General features: G+C 42.3%; 1 protein-coding gene across 2 annotated transcripts in view; it reads right to left on the bottom strand.

Annotated features, from left to right (window-relative positions):
• Positions 1 to 27,010, bottom strand: part of snx29 (sorting nexin 29) — a 508,092-nt gene that overhangs the window by 395,255 nt on the left and 85,827 nt on the right. For both annotated transcript variants that reach the window (XM_060840443.1, XM_060840444.1), the window contains 2 exons: positions 25,437 to 25,530; positions 25,158 to 25,240 (listed from right to left, as the gene is read on the bottom strand). In XM_060840443.1, coding sequence (XP_060696426.1) covers positions 25,158 to 25,240; positions 25,437 to 25,530 — 177 coding nt within the window. The remainder of the gene's footprint in view (positions 1 to 25,157; positions 25,241 to 25,436; positions 25,531 to 27,010) is intronic.

The raw sequence follows: 27,010 nt of genomic DNA, 5'->3' as shown, positions 1-27,010 counted from the left end.
TGCTGAGTTGAGGGAACCGACTGAGACAAGGTGGGGGGAGGGGAAATGAGGAAACTGGAGAAATCTGAATTCATACCTTGTGGTTGGAGGGTTCCCAGGCGGAAGATGAGGCGCTCCTCCTCCAGCCGTCGTGTTGTTATGTTCTGCCGGTGGAGGAGTCCAAGGATCTGCATGTCCTCGATGGAGTGGGAGGGAGAGTTAAAGTGTTGAGCCACGGGGTGGTTGGGTTAGTTGGTCCGGGCGGCCCAGAGGTGTTCTCTGAAGCGTTCCGCAAGTAAGCGGCCTGTCTCCCCAATATAGAGGCGGCCACATCGGGTGCAGTGGATGCAATAGATGATGTTATATAGAAGGATACAGCGCAGTACAGGCCCTTCGGCCCTCGATGTTGCGCCGACCGAATCCTACCTAACCTATACTAGCCCAATAACTTCCAAATGCCTATCCAATGCCCGCTTAAATGACCATAAAGAAGGAGAGTTCACCACTGATACGGGCAGGGCATTCCATGAACTCACAACCCGCTGTGTGAAGAATCTACCCCTAACATCTGTCCTATACCTACCACCCCTTAATTTAAAGCTATGTCCCCTAGTAACACCTGACTCCATTAGCGGTAAAAGGTTCTTAGTATCTACCCTATCTAAACCCCTAATCATCTTATACACTTCTATCAGATCTCCCCTAAACCTTCTCTTCTCCAATGAGAACAGCCCCAAGTGCCTCAGCCTTTCCTCATAAGATTTTCCTACCATTCCAGGCAACATCCTGGTAAACCTCCTCTGCACTCGTTCTAAAGCTTCCACATCCTTCCTATAGTATGGCGACCAAAACTGCACACAATACTCCAGATGAGGCCGCACCAGAGTCTTATACAACTGCAACATGACCTCAGGACTCCGGAACTCAATTCCTCTGCCAATAAAGCCCAGTACACCATATGCCTTCCTCACAGCACTATTTACCTGGGTGGCAACTTTCAGAGATCTGTGTACATGGACACCAAGATCCCTCTGTTCTGTGTGGAGGTACAGGTGAACTTGTGGCGGATATGGAAGGATCCCTTGGGGCCTTGGAGGGAAGTGAGTGTGGAGGTTGGGCGCAAGTTTTACATTTCCTGCGGTTGCAGGGGAAAGTGCCGGGGGTGGAGGTTGGGTTGGTGGGGGGTGTGGATCTGACGAGGGAGAATTTTTCTTTAGCATATGCAACTAGAGAAAAAGCTGAAGTTGGGCAGATAGTGATAAATGTATACCACACTGGAGCATAGCAGGTTGAGAGGCAACCTGATATAAAATAATGAGGGGTATGGATAGAATTAATGGTAGTTGTCTTTCCCTGGGATGGGGGATTTGAAGACTATGGTGCATTTTTAAAGGTGAGAGGAGAGACATTTCAAAAAGACATATCGGGCAATTTTTTTACACAAAGGGTGATTCATGTGTGGAATGAACTTCCTGAGGAAGTGGTGGATGTAGGTACAAATTCAATGTTTAAAAGAAATTTGGATAAGTACATGAATAGGAAAGGTTTGAAGGGATATGGGCCAGGAGCAGACAGGTAGGACTAGTTTAGTTTGTGATTATGTCTGGCATGGTTGGACCAAATGGTCTGTTTCTGTGCTGTTTGACTCTATGACTCTCACATGGAAAATAATAGACAGAAAATCAACGTTAGCCAATGAAACAGAAAAGATATTGTGATCATTGAGCTTTTATTCAGCTTCAGCACTTCTTAAAAATTTTTTTTAATTAAATCAGCTCTCTGAATCAATTTAGGTACTTCAACCAACACTTCTCACATTCATGTATGCTGACAGCTAGACTGCAGAAATAATGACGTCTTCACCTATTTCACCAAAAGTTGATTAGAATCGACAGTGGCTGCATTATCATCAGTTAAAATGGTTTATTATTTTTCTTTCTGTTTTAATGTGTAAATACTGAACAAAATGACTAGCAATAATGGCTAGTTGATTGGGCAACTTGAAGAAGATGCGCTTGCAAATGAGGTTTGATAAATAGCCGTAATCACTTCACCATGAATTGACTTGAGCATTAGGATAAAGAGTAAAACTTAGAAATCCCAAGCTAAAGAATTTCTAAACAGGCTGTCATTAAAAAAGCAAATAAATTCATTAGTAGTTAGCAATATTTTCTGCACAAGAATATTAATTCTAAAACAAAAGTCAATCTTTTAAAGGAAAATGCAGGAGGACTCTCAACTGGATGATAACCAATCATATTGTCGCTAAGAATATTCTTCAAATCAAGGCTTAGGTTATTCTTAGAGAGGAGTCCTTTCACAAATATAAAATAGATTGACTTAGTTGCACCATTCACAGAAAACATAAGCCTTATCAATACATCTGCAGCTTATTACTTATGTAATTGGACAGTCCCCTACAAAAGTATTTTTTAAATTGCCACTTAACAGTTCCCAGACTGCAGTCCTTTTGCAAAAGCTGCATACAAGCTAAAACCTTCTTTCACATCATATGATTTAGGATTTCATCACCAGGCAACAGTTGAATTCACCAACAATAATTTTCACTCAGTGCCAGTTTGATCATTATGCACAGCAGCCCACCTGGTAAATAAAACTGCATGATTCACTCTGTGAAAGTACACCACCTGCCTGCTGAGTCACAAAGCTTCTGAGAAAGCATTAGTTACTCATCTACCTGTTCATATTGGAAAACATCCTGTTATTCAGCTGTCAAATCAGAAACATTCATAGCACAATGTACCTACTGAACTGCAAAGCAGTTCTAACTTTGTTCATAAGGTACATCACATCATCTGTCATTTGTGAAAGAAAATCTAAGTGTTGCAAATCAGCCATTTGAACACAAGAGGGCTTCTCGTTGCTGTTCCATTTTCTCGCAAGATAGTCAAAAGTACATTTGTTATCATTCCAGACGATGTTAATACTGTTCTAGTCAAATCCCAGATACTGAACACAAGGTCGTTCATGTTCTTCAGCACAATAAGACAAGTTTATTGCACAAAGAAAAGAAAAACAAAATTGTGCATAGGATAGCTTAGAAAGATTTTAACATAAACAGCAAAACAAAAGGCCCAGTTGTCTGACCTCAGAATGCTGCAATGCTCCAGCGAATCACAGCAGAAAACTGGAGGACAAACATCTCATCTTTAGGCTAGGCACTTTACAACCATTAGGACTCAATACAGAGGAAACTCAACTATCCGAATACCAATTATCCAAAAATCTGAAGGAGATCTCGAGGTGCCGATAGAAACATTACATCAAAGACGTGTTTCCAGCAGAGATCGCGTCTTTTGTTTACAGTGATTAAACAGGCACTGTCTCCAAATGACTGACCTGCCGTCCTCTCTCTTTCCCCACACTTTATTCTATAGAGGAGTGTACCCTAACCCCACCCCCCACCTTCCCAGACATAATCTCTCCAACATTGTCCTGTACAGGGCAAACATGGAAATTTGCAGTAAAAGGTTGTGTTTGTGTGTGTGTGCGCGCAGCAGACTTGTTGGTGCGCAGTCTGGATGACCCAGAGAGGGACCGAGGGGAGGATGGATGGCAGTGGGAGGGTGCTGTCTTGGGGGCGGGGGCTCGCACGCTTTGTCCTGGGGGTTGGAGTTGGACGGAGTTGGGTGGCAGGGGGCAGGTTTGGACGGGGATGGGGGGCAGGGTTGGATGGGGTTGAGGGGTGGGTTTGGATGGGGTTGGGGGCGGGGTTGGACAGGGCTGAGGGGTGGGTGTGGGTTTGGAGGAGGTTGAGGGGCGGGGATGGGTTTGGACGAGGTTAGGGGGTGGGGAGCGGGGTTGGGGTGCGGGGGTGGTTTTGGACGAGGTTGGGGGGCGGGTTTGGATGGAGTTGAACGGGGTGGGGGGTAGTTTTGGGCGGGGTTGGGGGTGGGAAGTGGGGTTGGATGGGGTTGGAGGCGGGTTGGATGGGGTTGGGGGTGGGGAGCGGAGTTGGACAGAGTTGGGGGGATAGGGTTGAGGTGTGGGGACGGGTTTGGATGGGGTTGGGGAGTGGGGTTAGATGGGGAACGAGAGGGGGCAGTCTTGGGGGCGTGGTCTCACGCACTGTGCTGCTGCAGTCTCCTGAATAGGCAGCAGACTTTAAAACACTGAGCCCCAGAGGAAAGGCATTTAATCAATTTTTCGAATAATCGATTATCCGAACAAAATAGTGCCCTCCCATCACATTCGGATTATCAAGTTTCCACTGTACTGAGTTCAACACTTTCAAATTGAGAACCCATTCCTTCCCTTCCTTATAGCTTCGCTTGTTACATTCTGTCACAATATCCCCTCTCCCCTCCTCTTACTGCAGTGGGACTGGTCTGTTCTCTCCAATCTCTCAGTTAGACACACCTTTGTTCTGCCATCCTCACATTCCAATCACTTAATCTGAACTACCAACATCCTTTCTCCCCCAGCATTCCAACCTTGCCCCTCTCTCTGTAACACTACTGCATAAATGCTGCCTCCCTCCACACTTCCCATCAGTTCTGATGGAGAGTCATCTAGACTCGAAACATTAGCTTGCTTTCTATCCATGGCTGCTGCCTGACCCACTGAGGTCTTCAGCATTTTGTGATTTTAAAACCATGTTTCAACCTGTTTCCTCGCATTATCCATCACAGATACAGTATCACAGAGAAATAGCACTCCAGTCTCAACGTTTTTCTTTCTTAGAAATTATTCTTTCCAGCTCCTTTTATTGGACAGCTGAGAGATTTATGACTACTTTCTAGTTTCGCTGCTATGAATCTCCTTTCAGATCTGACAACTAGAAAATATCCATACAAACTTTCACAGCTTGGAGACTTCAAACTAAAAATCTTCTACTAGAATGGCTACTTTCAAGTAAAACTTAGATTCTTCTGCTTGGAGGAAACTCTTCTCCTGAACTGAATCCGGATTCTTCTGAACTGAATTCAAAAGTGAAAACTAGTGCCCCAATACATTAACTCTCTTGGAAACTCAACAGTATGGACATTCCAGGAGAAAGTGAGGACTGAAGATGCTGGAGATCAGAGCTGAAAATGTGTTGCTGGAAAAGCGCAGCAGGTCAGGCAGCATCCAAGGAGCAGGAGAGTCGACGTTTCGGGCATGAGCCCTTCTTCAGGAATGAAAGGAGGGCTAAAGAAGAGCTCATGTCCGAAACGTCGACTCTCCTGCTCCTTGGATGCTGCCTGACTTGCTGCGCTTTTCCAGCAACATAGTATGGACGTTCCATCAATTAATGCCACAAGTATTCTGGTAAGCACTAATCGGTAGCAGGTTTTACCTTGAAAATTATGTACTTAATTTAATGTTCCAAATAACTTTCTTGCCCAAACAGCTCAGTCAATAGAACAACAGACTTTTACCAGCTGAATGGTGCAATGGAAGTATGCTCATCCCATAACCCAAAGGTCAAGGATCAAAGCCATCTTTTGCTACTTTAGGGTTCTTGTGACACAGTGAACCCTTTGGAAGAGAAGGTGAAGTCCCATCTAGCTCACACATGTTTTATACTGTGTCTGAACAAGTTGATTAAAAATATCTCCAAATAACCTTCAAACCTCTTTTTAAAAAAAACTTCACAGAAATAAAACTCAAAATTAGTCACCCTCTCCGATAAAATTTCAAACTCCCAAAATGATAATAACATGTTATATACGTATCACACATTTCTTGTATGTTTTGTTTCCATTAATATGTAGTCAACTAGATGATAGATATGCAATCATCAGAAATGAAAATATGAATTTCCTGCTTGTCAAAAATCAGGACAAAAATTATTTATTTGTACCTTTTATCTAAAATGAGTCATTACAAAACTTTAGCATTAACAATTACTTTCTAATTATATGATCACATCTAGCTATAAGTCTAGCTCCAACTCGAATTATTTTTGAAACCTGCATCCACATGTTCTTCCTATCTGAAAAGCTTATTTTCTGAATCACTATTCAGGCACATGCCTGATGCTTTAAAGCAGCTGCACAATTTATGAACTAGTTGCCAATGCCAAAAAAAATCTTGAGAGTGGCATATGGTCTCAGAGTTCCAAAATCCATGAGCTGAATCCTACCATGGTTTTTTAAAAGTGCCAAATGTCATTCTCTCCACCAGGCAGACTGCAAACTTGCCTCATTAACTAGTACCACACCCTAAGAATACCCATGCTGTTCAACACAAGCCCAATTCTCCAATCACCGGTCCTGGAATAACTCAGTGGCGGGATATCCCAGGAACTCTGGCTGCAGAATCTTTAGGTCACTGTGCATCCAATCAAGCACTGTCAGTTCAGAGCTGTCCTGCATTCTCATGACATTTGGCTCAAACATTGCAATTAAGGAGAATTTGACATCTACTTTGCAGACAAGGACCTGAAGGTCCTGGTGTGTAGGATGGGAAAAAGGAGGACTGTCCTTTTCTCCCCAACGTCAGTATGGAAACCAATGACACCAGATCGTATCAGCCTGATTCAGGTCAGTGTGGTCTCAGCTGTTTGGAGCATGCCCAGCAAAATAGGAAGAAAGTTAATGGCTTCTCAAGTTCCACCAAGATAAGTACCACCATCTTCTCTCTGCTACCACACACACATTATACCAAGGCTTGCTCTCTACCACTTGCTAATACATCTAAATCTTCTCTCACTCATTCTCACCTAACTCAATCCCCCACACTAGTAACCTTGCACGCCCACTGCAGCTACTGCTCACTTACTCTGAACACCTCACCACCTTTCACACACCTTCACCAGCACTATCAGCTGTACCATTTTCATCTAACTTAATTGCTCCTTTTCTCTCATTCCAGGAGAAAATAGCCCACGATAGGCAGAAAGATCCACATCGGGTGAAAAACATTCAGCTTCCTAATCTCCTATGAGAATATCTTGACCCTGACCACCTCAAGCAGCAGACAGTGCCCAAGCTTGATTTACTGTGCTAGGGTCTTCTGACCAAAGAGTGTCTCCCTTGATTTGACAGAGGACTATTCCCTTTCCACGTTAAGACATGACCATTTGGCTGAGGCACATGCAGGATGTTAGCTGCATAGGCCACTGACACAGTGCACAGTTGTGAGATCAATGCAGCGCACTGCCACACAGCAACATGTCCAACCACTGACTGATCACTATTGACAGGCTTTGTGTCACCCTAAAAGGGGAGGCACAACAGAAGTATTGTGAGCCTATTGACTCTGGCTCAGTGGACAAAGTGCAAGGTGGCTAGGCAAGGCAAAATGCTGTGGGCAAAATCAGCTGAAGGTGAGTGAGCACAATGCAGCCTGGTCCAATCCAAGCACACACACTGCCCTTACTGCAGCACTGCGAAGATAAGAGTTGGGAAAAACTGAAATATTCAAATGCAAAAGCATAGTATAAGCGAATTGGTAATGGACAATGAGGATACAATAATGCTGTTCCACATCACATACCAACATGTGTGGAAGTAGGCTCACTGCCCACAGAGGGTGCGTTGAAATGTTGGTGCCATGTGTCCAAATCGGAGATTCAAAGGAAGCAAATGATGAGCTGGAGTTGCTAAGTACTTGCTCATGTCAGGAATTAGAATCATAGAGTCACAGAGATATACAGCATGGAAACAGACCTTTCGGTTTAACTGGTCCATGCCGACTGGATATTCCAAACTAATCGAGTCCATTTGCCATCACCTGGCCCATATCCCCTTAAACACTCCCTATTCATATACCCATCCAGATACCTTTTAAATGTTGCAATGGTACCAGCCTCCACCACTTCTGGCAGCTCATTCCATACACGTACCACCCTCTGTGCGAAAAGGTTGCACCTTAGATGCAACTTTATCTTTCCCCTCTCACCCTAAACCTATGCCCTCTAGTTCTGGCCCCACCCCAGTGAAAAGACTTTGTCTGTTTATCCTATCCATGCCCCTCATGATTTGATAAACCTCCGTTAGCTCATCTCTCAGCCTCCGACGCTAAACAAGTCCCAATCTATTCAAGCTCTCCCTATAGCTCAAATCCTCCAACCCTGGCAACATCCTTATAAATCTTTTCCGAACCCTTTCAAGTTTCACAACATCCTTTCAATGGGAAGGAGACCAGAATTGCACACAACATTCCAAAACTGGCTTAACCAATGTCCTGTACAGCCACAACATGACCTCCCAATTCCTGTACTCAATACTCTGACCAATAAAGGAAAGCATACTTGCGACTCCACTTTCAGGGAACTATGAACCTGCATTCCAAGGTCTATTTGTTCAGCAACACTCCCCAGGACCTTACCATTAAGTGTATAAGTCCTGTAAGATTTGCATTCCCAAAATACAGCACCTCACATTTATCGAAATTAAACTCCATTTGCCATTTTTCAGCCTACTGGCCCATCTGATCAAGATCCTGTTGTAATCTGAGGAAACCTTCTTTGCTGTCCACTACATCTCCAATTTTAGTGTCATCTGCAAACGTAGTAACTGTACCTCCTATATTCATATCCAAACCATTTATATAAATGATGAAAAGTAGTGCACCCAGCACCAATCCTCATGGCTAGTTCTCAGTGTCTAGTTTCTGTCTGGCAGATATTATCATAATGGAGTGAGGTCAGATGAGAAAATAATCAGAATTATAATTAATGATAAAATTCCTGCTAATAGGCCTCTCGTAGCTGACTCACGAGTTCTCTGTCTTGACATGCAGAACTTAATTGAAAAACGGTCTCAACTTCAATAAAGGCCTTGCTTGACTTCTCTTGCAATTCTCTTGCCATCGCCTATGGCGGTCAGGCCCTGGAAAGATTCCAGCCATGTCAATTTTTATTTAGATTATTGGAAAAATGCATTGTCATCATGCAAGTTTTAATGCTGGGCCTCTATATTTGAATCATTTTCCAATCATAGCTGATTTCTGTATTTAGAGAAGCAATAGAAGCTGGTCCACTGCAAGTATTGACATCTGATATGCATTTTGCTCCATTATCTAACACAAGACTGTCTGAATAAGTTAAAATATGCTATTCTCAGATAATCAACTTCTATGTGCATTTGCTTGTCAGAATTTTCCACAGTTGACATATAATACAATTCTATTGGCTGTATTGGCAAGATTGTTTATTTTTCGTTTGCATGGCTTCTATTTTTAATAATTCATGAGACCAATGTTCAGACAAAGTTCAGATCCCCAGTTTCTCCACTGGTCTATGCAATGCCTGATTTGATGAAACTGTCTCATTGCAAGACTAATCACAGTCCTAAAAAACATAGAGAACATTGTGCAACATCTGCCACCAACTGTTATATTGAACCAAAAGTTGACTCATTGCTCATTCTCAACATACATTGTACTTCTTCATGTACAATCCCAATTATGCCAATAATTTTCCTAAATAACCAATGTGTTTTGAAAATCGACCAGAGCAAACCTTTGTAAATACTATTGCCCACCTTCTGAAAGTCAATTAAATTTGGTCCCTGTCAGGCAGGGAGGAAGTGATAAGTTAAGGGAACCGTGGTTTACTACAGAAATTGCATCTCTTGTTAAGAAGAAGAAGGAGGCTTATGTGTTGTTGAGACAAGGCGGTTCAGATGAGGCGACGGAGAGTTACAGATCAGCCAGGAAGGATTTAACGAGAGAGTTAAGAAGAGCAAAGAGAGGACAGGGAGCAGTCTTTAGCAAATAGAATAAAGGAGAACCCTCAGGCTTTCTATAGGTATGTGAGGAATAAAAGGATGATTAGGGTAGGAATAAGGCCAGTCAAAGACAGAAGTGGGAAGTTGAGTGTGGACCCTTTGGAGATCGGAGAGGTGCTAAATGAACATTTCTCATTGGTTTTCATTCAGGAAAAGGAGAATATTGTAGAGGAGAAGAATGAGATGCGAGATATTCGACTATAAGGATTGACGTTAGTTATGAATAGGTGTTATCAATTCTAGAAGGAGTGAAGTAGAAAAGTCCCTTGGGCCGGATGGGATTTATCCGAGAATTCTCTGGGAAGCTAGGGAGGAGATAGCAGAGCCCTTGGCTTTGATATTTGAGTCGTCATTGTCTACAGAAGATTGGAGAATTGCAAATGTTGTGTCCTTGTTCAAGAAGGGCAGTAGAGATAGCAGAGCCATTGGCCTTGATTTTTATGTCGTCATTGTCAACGGGAATAGTACCAGAAGACTGGAGGATAGCGAATGTGGTCCCCTTGTTCAAGAAGGGGAGTAGGGATAGCCCGAGTAACTATAGGCCAGTGAGTCTCACTTCTGTTGTGGGTAAAGTCTTAGAGAGAATTGTAAGGGATAAGATTTATGAACATCTGGATAGGAATAATGTGATCAAGGATAGTCAGCATGGTTTTGTGAAGGGCAGGTCGTGCCTCACAAACCTTATTGAGTTCTTTGAGAAGGTGACTAAGGTGGTGGATGAGGGTAAAGCAGTAGATGTGGTGTATATGGATTTTAGCAAGGCGTTCGATAAGGTACCCCATGGTAGGCTAATGCAAAAACTACGGAGGTATGGCATTGAGGGTGCATTAGAGGTTTGGATTAGGAATTGGCTGGCTGGAAGGAGACAGAGGGTAGTAGTTGATGGACTAGGTTCATCTTGGAGTGCAGTTACTAGCGGTGTACCACAGGGATCTGTTTTGGGACCGTTGCTGTTTGTCATCTTTATAAATGATCTAGAGGAGGGGCTTGAAAGCTGGGTAAGCAAGTTTGCGGATGACACAAAGGTCGGTGGAGTTGTGGACAGTGAAGAAGGATGTGGCAGGTTACAGCGGGATATAGATAGGTTGCAGAGCTGGGCAGAAAGGTGGCAGATGGAATTCAATGTAGCTAAGTGTGAAGTCATTCACTTTGGTAGGAGTAACAAGAAGATGGATTACTGGGCTAATGGTAGGCTACTTGGTAGTGTGGATGAGCAGAGGGATCTTGGTGTCCATGTACACAGATCTCTGAAAGTTGCCACCCAGGTAAATAGTGCTGTGAGGAAGGCATATGGTGTACTGGGCTTTATTGGTAGAGGAATTGAGTTCCGGAGTCCTGAGGTCATGTTGCAGTTGTATAAGACTCTGGTGCGGCCTCATCTAGAGTATTGTGTGCAGTTTTGGTCGCCATACTATAGGAAGGATGTGGAGGCATTGGAACGAGTGCAGAGGTGGTTTACCAGGATGTTGCCTGGCATGGTAGGAAGATCGTATGAGGAAAGGCTGAGACACTTGGGCCTGTTCTCATTGGAGAAAAGAAGGTTTAGGGGAGATTTGATAGAGGTGTATAAGATGATTAGGGGTTTAGATAGGGTAGACACTGAGAACCTTTTACCGCTAATGGAGTCAGCTGTTACTAGGGGACACAGCTTTAAATTAAGGGGTGGTAGGTATAGGACAGATGTTAGGGGTGGATTCTTTACGCAGCGGGTTGTGAGTTCATGGAATGCCCTGCCAGTAGCAGTGGTGGACTCTCCCTCTTTATGGTCATTTAAGCGGGCATTGGATAGGCATATGGAAGTTATTGGGCTAGTGTAGGTTAGGTAGGCTTTGGTCGGCGCAACATCGAGGGCCGAAGGGCCTGTACTGCGCTGTATTTTTCTATGTTCTATGTTCTAGATGACCCAGGTAATTACAGATCAGTGAGCCCTATTTCTGTTGTAGGAAAGGCTTTGGAAAGGACTATAAGAGGTAAGATTTATAATCATCTAGCAAGCAACAATTTGACTTCAGATAGTCAACATGGTTTTTGTCAAGGGCATGCCGTGTCTCACAAACCTCACTAGGTTTTTTGAGAAGGTGATCAAGCATGTAAATGAGGATAGGGCAGTTGACATGGTATACATGGACTTCAATAAAGCCTTTGAAAAGGTTCCACATGGTAGGCTGTTGGAGAAAGTGCAGAGGCATGGGATTGAGGGTGATTTAGCAGTGTGGATTAGAAACTGGTTTTCTGAAAGAAGGCAGCGAGTGGTGCTTGATGGAACATATTCAGTCTGGAGTCCGGTTACCAATGGTGTGCCGTAAGGATCTGTTTTGGGACCACTGCTGTTGGTCATTTTTATAAATGACTTAGACGCAGGCATAGGTGGATGGATTAGTAAATTTGCAGATGACACTAATGTCAGTAGAGTAGTAGACAGTTTGGTAGAATGTTACAGGTTGCAGGGGGACTTGGATAAACTGCAGAATTGGGCTGAGAGGTGGCAAATGGAGTTCAATGTAACTAAATGTGAGGTGATTCACTTTGGGAAGAATAACAGGAAGGCAGAGTACTGGGTCAATGGAATGATTCTTGATAGTGTGGATGTGCAGAAGGATCTTGGAGTCCATGTACATAGATCCCTGAAAGTTGCCGCCCAGGTGGATAGTGCTGTTAAGAAGGTTTCATTCATAGAGGGATTGAGTTCCGGAGCTGCAATATACAAAACGTTGGTGCGGCCACACTTGGAATATTGTGTACAGTTCTGGTCCCTATATTTCGGGAAGGATGTGGAAGCATTGGAAAAGGTGCAGAGGAGATTTACCAGGATGTTGCCTGGAGGGAAGGTCATATGAGCAAAGGCTGAGAGACTCGGGTCTGTTCTCATTGGAAAGAAGAAGTCTAAGAGGAGATTTGATAGAGACATACAAGATGATCAGAGGATTAGATAGAATAGAAAGTCTTTTTCCTAGGATGATGATGACGTCAGCTTGTATGAGGGGCATAACTACAAATTGAGGGGTGATAGATTTAAGACAGATGTCAGAGGCAGGTTCTTTACGCAGAGAGTGGTAAGGGAGTAGAATGCCCTACCTGCTAATGTAGTCAACTCAGCCACATAAGGGAGATTTAAACAATCCTTAGATAAACACATAGATGATTTTGGGATAGTGTAGGAGGACAAGCTGAGAACAGTTCACAGGTCGGCGCAATACCGAGGGCCGTAGGGCCTGTTCTGCGCTGTATTGTTCTATATTCTATGAATAACTTTTTCAGCAAAGCAAAGAATAAAAAAAGACTAAAGATTAAAATAACAAAAACCAGCTCACATCTCCCAGAGTCAGTTATCAATAGCTGTTCTAATTTTATTGAGGTTAATTGTGCAGAAACATTTGCCACAGACAACAATAATGTTATACCACAGCAGATGTCACAATCAAACCCATCCCTCTGTTTAGGAAGTCTGACAATCATTCCTTTTGTCCAAATTTCCATGGTTCTTCTTTCACCCCAAACTAAAGAAAGAGACACAAAGCAGTAGCCAAATTCTCATCTCCATTAACTTTGACTCAACCCCTACAAATTATGGATTGTCATTTGATCCTTAAATTAGCTCTGGTGGAAAATAGCTCCTGTACGGAGGTTTCACATTTGACATCAAGTTCAGCCACTTTTCCAACATAGCTTTCAATCTACTATTTGAAACAGTTTTGTTCAAAATTTCATACAAAGTGCTCTGTCATCTGCTTTTCATATCTTCTGATTTTGTAACAAGTGTATCATGTGTGTTTCCAACAGAAGCTTCAATGTAATGATCAAAATGTCTTGTGTGATAAAGGCTCATAATTTATTATCATAATTTGTGAATTTGGATTCAAAAGTATAGGTAAATATGTTTTTGGTTTTTGTTCTGTTAAAGGGATTTGTTTTCAAAAAGGGGATCAGGAAGTCATTTTTTAACCAGAGTGTTGAAATATAATTTCCAAGAAACAGTGGTTAGCACTGCTGCCTCGCAGGGCCAGGGTTCTGGGTTCGATTCCAGCCTCAGGTGACTGTCTGCGTGGAGTTCACACATTCTCTCTGTGTGTGTGTGGGTTAGGCTGCACGGTGGGTCAGTGGTTAGCACGACTGCCTTACGGTGCCAGGGTCCTGGGTTCAATTCCAGCCTCAGGTGACTGTCTGCGTGGAGTTCGCACATTCTCCCTGTGTGTGTGGGGGTTAGGCTGCACGGTGGGTCAGTGGTTAGCACCACTGCCTTACGGTGCCAGGGACCTGGGTTTGATTCCAGCCTCTGTCTGTGTGGAGTTTGGACTGTCTTCCCCTGTATCTGCATGGGTTTGCTCCAGTTTCCTCCCACAATCCAAACATGGTGCAGATTTACATGCTACATTGTCCATGTTGTCTGAATGGGTCAGTGTCAAGGAAATTACTTAGGTCGAGACTTGCTTCAAGAAGTTTTGTGGGTGGCACAATGGTTAGCACTGCTGTCTCACAGAGCTAGAGACCCAGGTTCAATACCCACCTCAGGCAACTGTCTGCGTGGAGTTTGCACATCCTCCCTGTGTCTGCGTGGGTTTCCTCTGGGTGCTCCGGTTTCCTCCCACAGTCCAAATATGTGCAGGTTAGATGAATTAGCCATGCTAAATTGCCCGTAGTATTAGGTGTGGGGGAATGGGTCTGGGTGGGTTGCTCTTCAGAGGGTCGGGTGTGGACTTGTTGGGTCGAAGGGCCTGTTTCCATACTGTAAGTAATCTAAATCTAAGTTTAAATGACAAGCAAACTGCTTGGGGAGCTAATGAATGATTAAGTTATTTAGCAAGTAGATCTTATGTGACATCAGAAAGTTGGACCAGGACCATCGAAAGTTGAGAATAGTTGAAAACAACAGTTTCAACAGGCAGTTCATAGCTATCTAGGTTTTCAAAGCTGAAAAGTCATCTTAAAATGGTTTATGCAGATTAAGTGTCGGAGAAATTTGCCCTATAGGTTAGAGATCACAAACACCGCTCGAAGTGAAATTGACAAAACGGTTTATTGCAAGCGATATCGCGGGAAGAGAAATTGACTATGCTGACACAGAACTGACAGTCTGTACAGGTAGATCAGAATTTTGCTTCTCAGAGCTGAGGATGAGACCATTTTTATAGTAATGCTGCACAATGACATTGTCATTTCACATTTCTTAATCAATGTATCTGGAAATGGAGTGATTTAGTTACAAGGATGCTAATTGGAAAACAAGTATCGAATGAATGTCCTGTTCCTTCACACAATGCGACATCCTGACAGTATCATGGTTCCATTCCTCTTCACAGGGAGGTGTTAAAGTCTCTTCTGAAGTGGCGAGGTGCTTCCATTGTCCTATTCCTGGCGCATGCTGGTGCCGTCTGTCTGTCCTGCTCTTTGTGTGGCTTTGGTATTGCTGGGTGGTGAAACTGTCCTTAGGGCTTTGAGATATCTGTGGTGCTCTGTCATGTCCATGGGAGCTTAAAGTGTATTCTCTTGTCTGCATGTTGTCTGATTCAGCTTGTGAGTTGTTTGGGAATTCTGAGTGTTCTAGCACAGTTTGGCCAATTTTGCTTTTCTGGGCCCATCATGGGTTAGCAAATCTTTTCCCACATTAAGTAAATAAGATTTTTCAGTCAGGCAGTCGGTGTTAATTGTATAAAGAAACTTAAATGAAAGCATTTTAAAGCCTATCAAAATTCATTGTCCTAAGCATCCAACACAAAATGTTCAAGTGCATTCTGAGTCACTTTGTTATGGGAACATTGTGAGGATCCCACAATGGATCAGAAATGGCACTTGTGGCACTTGAGGTTTTGGAATTATCCATCCACAACAAATCAGCTTCATCTCCGTTAATTGAATTGCATATTCCACATTTTTGGAATGATTTGATGACAGCTGAAGACAAATCTGTTGACAGAATGATCTGACGGAAGAATTTCAAAAGAGCGATGAATAGGGTTCAAGCTAGGTACAATACCATGAGAAATAAATACAAGGTATCCAAAGCTAGAATTCCTTGGATGACTCAGGATATTGATGAGAAAATAAGGAAGCAAAAGAAGGCATATAATGCATACTAAAATAGTTATTGAAATCAACAAGAGTATCTCAAGTGCAACAGAGAGACTAAGGTTAACAAGAAGCATTAGGGAAAAAATGGCAGGCTGCACTAAAACAGAAAGCAAAATGTTTCTCAAATATAATAGTAGTAAAAGATTAATTAAGGATAGAGTGGGGCCCATGAGGATTTTGCAGAATAAGCTGCTCTTTGAAGTAAAGGGTATGGCAGAGGTATTGAATGAGTAGTTTGCTTCTGTCTTTAAAAAATTAGAAAATTGTCTGGAGAAAATGTTGATGTTGAGGTAACTGATCAGGACAGAATTAGGTAATGAAGAAATGCAAAAAGGGCAGGCGGCACTCCAGGTAAAGAAGTCACGAGGCCCAGATGGGATGCATCCTAGATTGCTGAGAGAGGGGCATTTTGTATTTGACAGAAGTTTTCCAGTTCCCTCCTGAACACAGGGAAATGAAAGTTTGCAAATCTGATGCCACTACTTAAGAAAGGGGCAAAGGTTAATGCAGGAAACTACAGAACTGTCGGCTTGATATCAATAGTGGGAAAACTGATGGAGGCCATGATACAGGATAAGGTAAATATACACCAAAAGAAAAATAAGTTGATACTTGACAGTCAACATGGCTTTGTCAAAGGCATGGCATGTCTGACAAATTTGATTCAATTCTTCAACAAGGTGTCACAGGCAGAGGATGAGGAATTAGTGTTGGGACCACAGCTTTTTTTGATTTTTTTAAAGATTTGTAGATGGGTGTTGAGGGCAAAATCTCTAAATTTGCAGGTACTAAGCGAGGGAGAAGAGTGAATTATGAGGATGACGCTGACTAACTCAGAAGGACCTTGACAAGTTGGCCAAATGGGTTGACACCTGGCAGATGAATTTCAATGCAGAGGTAATGCATTTTTGTACAAGAAACATGGAGAGACAATACAGGCTCAATGGCACAACATTGAGAGGATACTGGAGCAGAAGGACCTTGGGGTTCAAGTACATAATTCTCTAAAGGTGGCTAAGCAAGGTGAAACAGTTGTTCAGAAGGCTTGCGTGTTCCTTGGGTTTATAAATTGAGACAGAGAGAATAAAAGCAAGGAAGTTGATGCTTCACCTCTACAAATCATTTGTCAGTCTACACTGGAATCTTGTGTCAGTCTATGCACCTTATGTAAGGAAAGATGTTAGAGAACTGGAGAGAGTGCAAAAGAGATTTACTGAATGCTACCAGAAATGAGGGTTTTTAAATACAAGGAAAGATTAGAGAAATTGGGTTTATTCTTCTTGGAGCAGAGAAGATTGATCATGAACAATTTTGAAAAGGTAAAGAAGGATATCCACTCGTTCGTATGTCAGTAACTGCAGGTCACAGTTCAAGATTGTCAGCAAGAGAAGTAGGAATGTGTTGAGGAGAACGTTCATCAGTCAGAGTTGTTAGGATTTGGAAAACGCTGCCTGAGAGAGTGGTCTGTGCTGATTTCATAGGAAGTTTCAAAAGAGAGCCAGATATACATCTAAAAATGATTAATTTACAGGACTATGGAGATGGGGCTGGAGAATGGGACTAGCTAGGTAGCTCTTTCAGGAGCCAGTACAAAAATAGAAGAGCCGAATAGCTGCCTTCTATATCGTAATATTCTACATTCATATTATTTAAATTCAGGTTGCCCATCAGAGGCATCATCCAAAAACACAATCTCAGTTGCCACAACATAGACTTTTGCAGCTTTTGACGATACTCTGGCAAAAGAGGTGTTTATTTAGCCTTGGTTTTACAAAGGTAACGTGTGGTCTGCTCAAAGACAATAAATAATCTCAGAGGTGTTGAGTTTTTTTAAAGTTGGAACAATAGATACAGCCTGAACGGGTTGGGTCAAGCTCCCACAGAATCAGCATTTTTAGTTTCAGCTTTTAGCCGTTGCTGGGGTCTGGAAGCTGGATTTGGAAGATTTCATTCCTCTCTCTGTCACAGCTAAAAGCTGGGGGCTCTTCCTGATGCTGCACCTGACGAAGGGGCTGTCCTCCGAAAGCTTGTGATTTCAAAGCTTTTGGACTATAGCCTGGTATCGTGTGACTTCTGACTTTATCCACTTCAATCCAAAATGGCACTTCCACACCATGGTTAGAATTGCATGTGAATCAATCTATTTTACAAAATTTGCCTTTTCCAAGTGTTTTTTTAAAGAATGTCACTAAATTGGAATAGTTAATTAGTAATAGTTAATATATGTATTATTTTGTTAAGGATTTCGATAGAGTTACAGTTAAGCCAATTCTTTTATTTTCATTCTGTATTTTAACTGAAGTGTAATTATAAAGTGTGTTTTGCTTGAAGTCGAGTAGTTTGATCACTCAAATTGCCTTTGGAATGCAATGCCTTATAGTTACCTTTAAAAATTACAAAGATTTAGGGTCTAGGCATTCTTCTTAAGGAGGAGGTTTGGTCTGATCTATAACAAGCTGATTCTCATCACCTCTTCTCTCAATTCTTCCACTGCCATCAAATTGCCAGACAACTTGTTCAACATCCAGTATCAGGTGAGCAGGAATTTCCTCTAGATAAATTTTAGGAGGACCAAAGACAGTCCCCACTATAAATTCTGCTCTCTCACAACCAATTCTATTGTCCTACGTGGCAAGTGTCTCAAGTCGAGTCAAAATGTTTGCAACCTCAATGTCAGATTTAACCTCATATTGAGCGTTCTCCCACTCATCAAATCCATCTGTAGCTTGGCTCCACCGCTGTAAATTCCTACAATGCTCCAGGATATCTATCCTCCTTTAATTCAGGCTATTTGAGCTGTTCCAAATAAAATCCCTCCATTCAGTTGCCTAGCCACTAGAATCTGGAATTCCCCTCATAAACCCGTCATCTTTTCCCTCCTTGAAGTAGCTCCTTAAGACTTGCTTCTTTGTTATAGCTTTTGGTTAGCTGCTCTCATTTTCTGTTTTGAAATGTCTCTGATGTATCTGGAATGTTATGTTTAATAATATTTAAGAGATTAAAGAAATACATATTGCAGATGAGATCTGCACAACCAAGAAACACACAGCACAAAGCACAGAAGTGCAACATCAATATTTAAGAGTATGGCATACGACTGTGAGATATCCAGTTTTTGTCCTCAGTAATGAGTGTCAGCACACAATGTGGGCGATCTAGCGAATATTATTTACCTTCAAACACTATCCTCATCTGTTAACAGGTTAGAAAATTGAGAGATTATATTAGTGCCTTCAACTGCCTGCAGACCTGAAACCTGGACTTTAAGTCATCACTGCAGCTTTTACTATTAGGATTGTAATGGTATTGCAGTTGCTAAGCTTTCCTCTTTCTTCCTGCATTTTTGCAGGGCAAAGTGCAATGAACAATCCAAGCTAAACTGCAAATGTCATAATTCATATAAAATTTAAACAAGTGTTTGCTGCCCTCAACTCCAAAGCAGACAACTGGTAGTTGCAGTAGCAGAGACATCACCAACAGAGATGCTACTGGCACCATCCTGCATCAAACATTAGGACCATTCATGCCAACAAGCAACTGAACTCTATTTTTATTAACTGCAGAACTACAAAATATGTTCTTTTTCAAATACTTCTCTCACTTCAAATGTTCATTCATAAAGTCAGAAAATATGGGATACAGGGAGATTTGGCTATGTGGATTCAGAATTGTTAGCTAACAGAAGGCAGAGAGTGGTTGTGGATAGAAAGTATTCTGCCTGGAGGTCGGTGTTGAGTGGGGTGCCACAGGGCTCTGTTCTTGGGCCTCTGCTCTTTGTAGTATTTATAAATGACTTGGATGACGAGGCTGAGCGGTGGGTTAGTAAATTTGCAGATAACACAAAGGTTGGAGGTTTTATCGATAGTATAGAGGGCTGCAGCGTGACATAGACAGGATGCAGAGCTGGGCTGAGAAATGGCAGATGGAGTTCAACCTGGATAAATGTGAAGTGGTGCATTTTGGAAGGTCGAACTCAAATGCTGAATTTGGATTAAAGACAGGATTCTTGGCAGTAAAAGAGAAAAGAAAAAGAAAATGGTGCCAAATATCATCTCGTTTGATGGGGACAATACAGAGGAGGATCAAAGCTCTGCCGAACAAGTGAAAACTTCAGATTTAACCAGAAAAAGTTCTGAGGAAAATTCAGGAAGATCGTCTTCAGCTGTTTCTTCAGCCATGGATTCTTCCATGACTTTAGCTTCTTTTAGTCCTGATTTGAGTAGAAAACCTGATTTTAATGGAAAACAACTCAACTGCAGTACCTTGAAAACTGTGGATGTATGCCTTAATGGTGATTCCAATCACAAGAAGCTAGATTGGGCCAAATAGTGGATGAATGTGGGAATGGAACAACTAAATTTGGAATTTGAGGTGAGAGGTATTTTTATTAAGATATATGTAAATAGTTGTTTGGTTACAGTTAGATAGGATAGTGAAGAATGCGTTTGGTATGCTTTCCTTTATTGTTCAGAGGATTGAGTACAGGAGTTGGGAGGTCATGTTGTAGCTGTATAGGACATTGGTTAGGCCACTTTTGAAATATTGCGTGCAATTCCGGTCTCCCTTCTATCGGAAAGATGTTGTCAATCTTGACAGGGTTCGGAAAAGATTTATTTGGATGTTGCCAGAGTTGGAGGATTTGAGCTATAGGGAGAGGCTGAACAGGCTGGGATTGTTCTTCCTGGAGCGTCAGAGACTGAGGGATGACCTTGTAGAAGTTTATAAAATCATTAGGGGCATGATTAGGATAAATAGACAGTCTTTTCGTTGGGTTGGGGGAGTCCAGAACTAGAGGGCATTTGTTTAGGGTGAGAGGGGAAAGATGCAAAAGAGACCTGAGGGGCAACTTTTTCATGCAGAGGGTGGTTTGTGTATCAAATGAGCTGCCAGAGGAAATGTTGGAGGCTGGTACAATTGCAACATTTAAAGGCAGCTGGGTGGTTATATGAATGGGAAGGGTTTAGAGGGATATGGGATAAGTGATGGCAAATGGAACTAGATTAGGTTAGGATATTTGGTCGGCATGGACGAGTTGGACCGAAGGGCCTGTTTCCGTGCTGTACTTCTCTCTGACCCTGACTCTCTATTACAGAACTTGAGAACTACTGAAATAAAGACACACTGTAACAAACTTTTCACCTTTTACTGATCAGGTCAATTCATGAGAACACGAATATAAAGGGGTAAGCGAGTAATTATTATGAATGAGAAAATTCTGAATTGTTGTCAAGTGGATACTGATTGATAGAGGTGTTAGCATAGAGAATGCATCAATTAGTAAATTAAAGTTTTGAGGATGCAACTATTATGGTAGGTACATACATGTCTTTATGTGTCAGTTATTTGGACTTCCAGAAGGCAATCAGTGAGGTTCCACACAAGTGGCTGTTTGCAATAGTGAAAATATGTGGAATTTGTTTAGATTAGATTAGATTCCCTACAGTGCGGAAACAGGCCCTTCAGCCCAACAAGTCTACTCCGACCCTCCAAAAAGCAACCCACACAGACTCCTCTCCCTCTGACTAATGCACCTAACTCTATGGGCAATTTAGCATGACCAATTCTTTGGGGAGGTGTCAAGACAGGTCGACGAAGGTCAAGCAGGGGATGTGGTGTATATGGACTTCAGCAAGGCATTTGATAAGGTTCCCATGGTAGGCTCATTCATAAAGTCAGGAAGTATGGGACACAGGGAGATTTGGCTATCTGGATTCAGAATTGGCTGGCTGACAGAAGGCAGAGAATGGTTGTAGATGGAACTTATTCTGCCTTGAGGTCAGTGTTGAGTGGGGTCTCGCAGGGCACTGTTTTTGGGCCTCTGCTGTTTGTAATTTTTATAGATGACTTGAATGAAGAGGTTGAGGGGTGGGTTAGTAAATTTGCAGATGACACAAAGGTTGGAGGTGTCGTCGATAATATAGAGGGCTACTGCAGGCTGCAGTGTGACATAGACAGGATGCAGAGCTGGGCTGAGAAATGACAGATGGAGTTCACCTGGATAAATGCGAAGTGATGCATTTTGGAAGGTCAAACTCGAATGCTAAATTTGGATTAAAGACAGGATTCTTGGCAGAATGGAGGAACAGAGGGATCTGGGTGTGCAAGTACACAGATCCCTCAAAGTTGCCACACAAGTGGATAGGATTGTTAAGAAAGCATATGGTGTTTTGGCTTTCATTAACAGGGAGATCGAGTTTAAGAGCCGTGAGGTTTTGCTGCAGCTCTACAAATTGCTGGTGAGACCACACTTGGAATATTGTGTTCAGTTCTGGTTGCCCTACTATAGGAGAGATACAGAGGCGTTGGAGAGGGTGCAAAGAAGGCTTACTAGGATGCTGCCTGGACTGGAGGGCTTGCCTTATGAAGAAAGGTTGAATAAGCTCAGACTTTTCTCTCTGGAGAGAAGGAGGAAGAGAGGAGACCTGATCGAGGTGTACAAGACAATGAGTGGAACAGATAGAGTCAATAGCCAGAGACTTTTCCCCAGGGCAGGATTGACTGGTACGGGGAGCCATAATTTGAAGATATTAGGAGGAAGGTATAAAGGAAACATCAGAGTAGGTTCTTTATGCAGAGAGTTGTGAATGCATGGAATGCATTGCCAGCTGAGGTGGTGGAAGCGAAGTCATTGGGGACATTTAAGCGACTGCTGGATGTGCATATGGGGTGCGTAGGTTAAGTTACTATATTTTACATTAGGATTAAGTCTCAGCACAACACTGTGAGCCTAAGGGCCTGTTCTATGCTGTATGTTTCTATGTTGTATGTTTCTGTCATTTTATAGACTGGGTGGGATAGCCCTCAATCTACATTTGCAATCTCATTTGTTTTCTGGATGACACAGCAACAATGCTCGCATGGTGGCTCAGTATTTAGCATTGTTGCCTCACAACGCCAGGGGCCCAGGTTCAATTCCAACCTCACACTGACTGTGTAGAGTTTGCACATTCTTCCTGTGTCTGCGTGGGTATCCTCCAGGTGCTCCGGTTTCCTCCCACAGTCCAAACATGTGTGGCATAGGTGGATTGGGCATGAGAAATTGCCCATGGTGTCCAGGGATTTGAAGGCTAGGTGGATTAGCCACAGAAAATTGCAGGGTTACAGGGGTGGGGTAAGGGTTTAGGTCTGGGTGGGTTGCTTTTTGAAGCCGCTGAGAATGAGTTGCTGGAAAAGCGCAGCAGGTCAGGTAGCATCCAAGGAGCAGGAAAATCGACGTTTCGGACATGAGCCCTTCATCAGAAATCCTGAAGGAGTGCTCATGCCCGAAACGTCGATTCTCCTGCTCCTTGGATGCTGCCTGACCTGCTGCGCTTTTCAAGCAACACATTTTCAGTTCTGATCTCCAGCGTCTGCAGTCTTCACTTTCTCCTGCTTTTTGAAGTCATAGAGTCATAGAGATGTACAGCATCTTTGGTCCAACCTGTCCTTGCCAACCAGATATCCCAATCCAATCTAGTCCCACTTGGGATATATGGGCACCCGGCCCATATCCCTCCAAACCCTTCCTATTCATATACCCATCCAAATGCCTCTTAAATGTTGCAATTGTACCAGCCTTCACCACTTCCTCTGGCAGCTCATTTCATATCCGTACCACCCTCTGCGTGAAAAGTTGCCCCTTAGATCTCTTTTATATCTTTCCCCTCTCACCCTAAACCTATGCCCTCTAGGTCTGGATTCTCTGACCCCAGGGAAAAGACTTTGCCTTTTTATCCTATCCATGCCCCTCACAATTTTGTAAACCTCTATCAGGTCACCCCTCAGCCTCTGACGCTCCAGGGAAAACAGCTCCAGACCGTTTAGCCTTTCCTGGACTTGATGGGCTGAATTGTCTGCTTCCACACTGTTGAGATTCTATATAAAATTGATCATGAATATATCCACAACATGTGAAGTGAATCTTTTCTCAGCATTAAACCTTCCCAATAACTCAATGGTAAAGGGAGGAGTGTCAATACATCCAGCGAACAATGCTACATACTATCCATTATCAAATGCTGAATTAAATGACATTACAGACCATCTGCCAAAAGTATACTGCTCACCATTGCTTTTAATCAGCAAAAGACTCTTGCTCAATTCATAAAACCATTTGAAAACACAAAGAGTGAGTCTAAGATCAGCACAGTATCAACTTACATGCTAAATAGTCTAAGACACAGTTATGATCTCAATTCTCCTGCATTATAAATTTACTTAAAGTACACATTACAGGAACGATTTGGAGGCTTTGGAGAGGGTGCAGAAGTGGTTTACCAGGACTCTGTCTGGATACAAATAATAAATATTTTGTAAAGACTCTCACCAACAGTCATGGCATCTGAGACAGAAGAAGTTGGCAAAAGGCCACTAACAATATCGGCCCGAAGTGGAGGCATGAACTATAAGGAGAGGCTAGAAATCTCAGATTGTTTTCTCTGGAGCAGCAGAGGCTGAGGGAGGACTTGATAGAAGTCAGTAAAATTATGAGATACATAGATAGGGTTGACGGTCAGAATCTTTTCCCCAGAGTGAAATGTCTAAAACTAAGAGGCATTCGTTTAACATGAGAAGGAAAAGTTCAAAGGAGATTTGAGGGGCAAGAGTGGTAGTAGTGTGGAACACACTGCCGGCGTGGCAGTGCAGGCAGATACAGTAGGGGATTTTAGATAAGCATATGAACACACAAAGAATGGATGGAAATGGACCAAGGGCAGACAGAAGGGATTAGTTTAATTTGGCAAAATGTTCGACACAACATCATGGGCCAAAGGGCCTGCTCCTGTGCTATAGAGTTCTATGTTCTTTAAGAACAATTTTTAACAGAATAACATGCTTTACCTCAATCACAATGGAGGAACTGTGTTATGAATTAGAAGATGAAAAAAGTAAGATTGTTAACTCAATGTTAATTAATGTACAATGTATCTGGACTGACAATCAAAGTGGATGATGACGAACTTAACAAGCTAGGCAGGGGGGATGCATTTTGAAAACAACTTAAGTTACGTAGCACCGACTGAGACAAATGGGAGATGCAATAAGAGGATCAGAATGGCATTCAGTCCTACAAACTGTACAATTTTAAAATCCAATTCGGTGGTCATTTTCCTACGACTCAAATTACAATAGCAGCAAAATCTAAGCGGCAGACAGTGCTCTGTGTGCAAGTGCAGAATGAATTGCTTTGCTTCAAGAACTCTGAAATTGTGCCATGAGGAACTCCTGAAAAACTGAACAACTCTCAGACTTTTATAACAATTAAAATGTTCACTAGGATTTTCTTCATTATATTCCACTGTCCCCAAGACAAAATGTTCAGATTAAGAACTCAAAAATATGACTAATGAATTCAAATACACTGTACTTAGTTGGTTAAAAGAAAAAAACTGACAGACATTGCTTTTAATTCAATTCACACAGAAATTATAAATATTTTGTAAAGACACTTACCAACAGTCATGGTTTCTGGGACAGTAGAAGTTGGCAAAAGGCCACTACCAATATCAGCCTGAAGTGAAGGAGCTGCTTCAGCACTGTGCAGAGACACAACACAAACCTCAGGAAAATACTTTTTTTATAAAATATGACTGAAATAAATTAATCACTTTGACAGCATCAATACTCTTCAGAAACCAGGAGTTTGATACTATTACAATTAATAGAATATTTCTGGAAAAACAAGTCTCACATCAACAATATAATCAATGACAAATGTCATTTAAACCTCACCTATATTGATGCTGGGATCCTTTCTGGGCAAGTTCAACAGCCAGAATAACATTTTCATGTTCATCACAGTACACCAGATTATCAGAAGTGGCATCTGCAACATATGTAACTTACATTATTTGTCTCAATAAGCTAATTTTGCACACCTAAAACTTTAAAAGACTCCTGTTCTTAAAACAAAGTTTAATGTTATGTGCAATTACTCTTTCAACCTGACCCTTATTCCAAAGTTATAAAACAAGAAGATAATTACTTGTGATTAGCCGTCTGACAATTACTTAGGATTCTGGAACGTTTCAGTGGAGTTATAACTGGAAATATAACTGTACAATTTCCCAGTTTATTTTCTTTGGATATAGATTTAATTCCCAACTATAGTTCTGAAACACCAGTTACAGTTACCAATTAATATATCCTACTGTCTCACCATTGTGGCAAACATATTAATACAAGCACAATAAACAGAAAACAGAAATCATTTCTTGTTGCTCCTCACTTTGCTCATGACAAAGCTGAGGGAAAATGTAATAACGCGATGAAAGCCAATGGAATGAAGAATAAACAAATTGTTACTTTTTAATTATACACACAGGTCTAAAATGAAAACCTATCAAAAAAAAAGTTTTTCCTGATATCTTCTGAATTTAGCTACCTTGACAATATATCTAAGAAGTCGAAATGTGTGGTGCTGGAAAAGCACAGCATTCCTGATGAAGGGCTTATGCTCGAAACGTCGAATTCTCTATTCCTGAGATGCTGCCTAACCTGCTGTGCTTTGACCAGCAACACATTTGCAGCTGTGATCTCCAGCATCTGCAGACCTCATTTTTTACTCTAAGCACAGCAGGTCAAGCAGCATCCGAGGAGCAGGATAATTAACTTTTCAGGCAAAAGGCCTTCATCAGGAAAGTTGGGGGGAGGTGCAGAGAACAGGGCTGAGAGATAGATAGGAAGGTGGGGGTGAGGTAGCTGGGAAGGCGATAGGTAGATGCAGGTGGGAGGTGATGGTTATAGGTCAGAGGGGAAAGTGGAGGAAATGGGTGGGAAGGAAGAGGGCAGGAAGGACAGTTCAAGAGTTGAAGGGTTGGATCTGGGATGAGTTTGGGGGGGCGGGGAAATGAGGAAGTTCTTCTCCCCTCTCCACAAGGAGTTTCCTCATCTCCCCTCCCCCCACCAACTCATCCCATAATCAGTACCACCCTCTTGAACTGCCCTACCTGCCCAGCTTCCTTCCCACCCATTTCCTCCACTCTCTTTCTGACCTATCACCATCACTCCCACCTGCATCTACCTATCACGTTCCCAGATACCTCACTCCCACATTTCTATTTATCTCTCAGCCCCCTTCTCTTCACTGTCCCTCAACTTTCCTGATGAAGACCTTATGCTTGAAACATTGATTCTTCTGCTCCTCGGATCTGATTGAACTGCTGTGCTTTTCCAGCAGCACACTTTTCGATTCTGATCTCCACATCTGCAGTCCTCACTTTCTCCTAACATATCTAAGGATTATATCCTTTATTAGAAGGACATTTTCATTTTTAAATGAAGATAACATTAAAATATTTGAGGGT

Source organism: Hemiscyllium ocellatum, chromosome 20 (genome assembly GCF_020745735.1).
Source record: "Hemiscyllium ocellatum isolate sHemOce1 chromosome 20, sHemOce1.pat.X.cur, whole genome shotgun sequence".
NCBI lineage: Eukaryota > Metazoa > Chordata > Chondrichthyes > Orectolobiformes > Hemiscylliidae > Hemiscyllium > Hemiscyllium ocellatum.
Note: the sequence above shows the minus strand (reverse complement) of the source record. Positions and strands in the feature narration are given on the sequence as shown.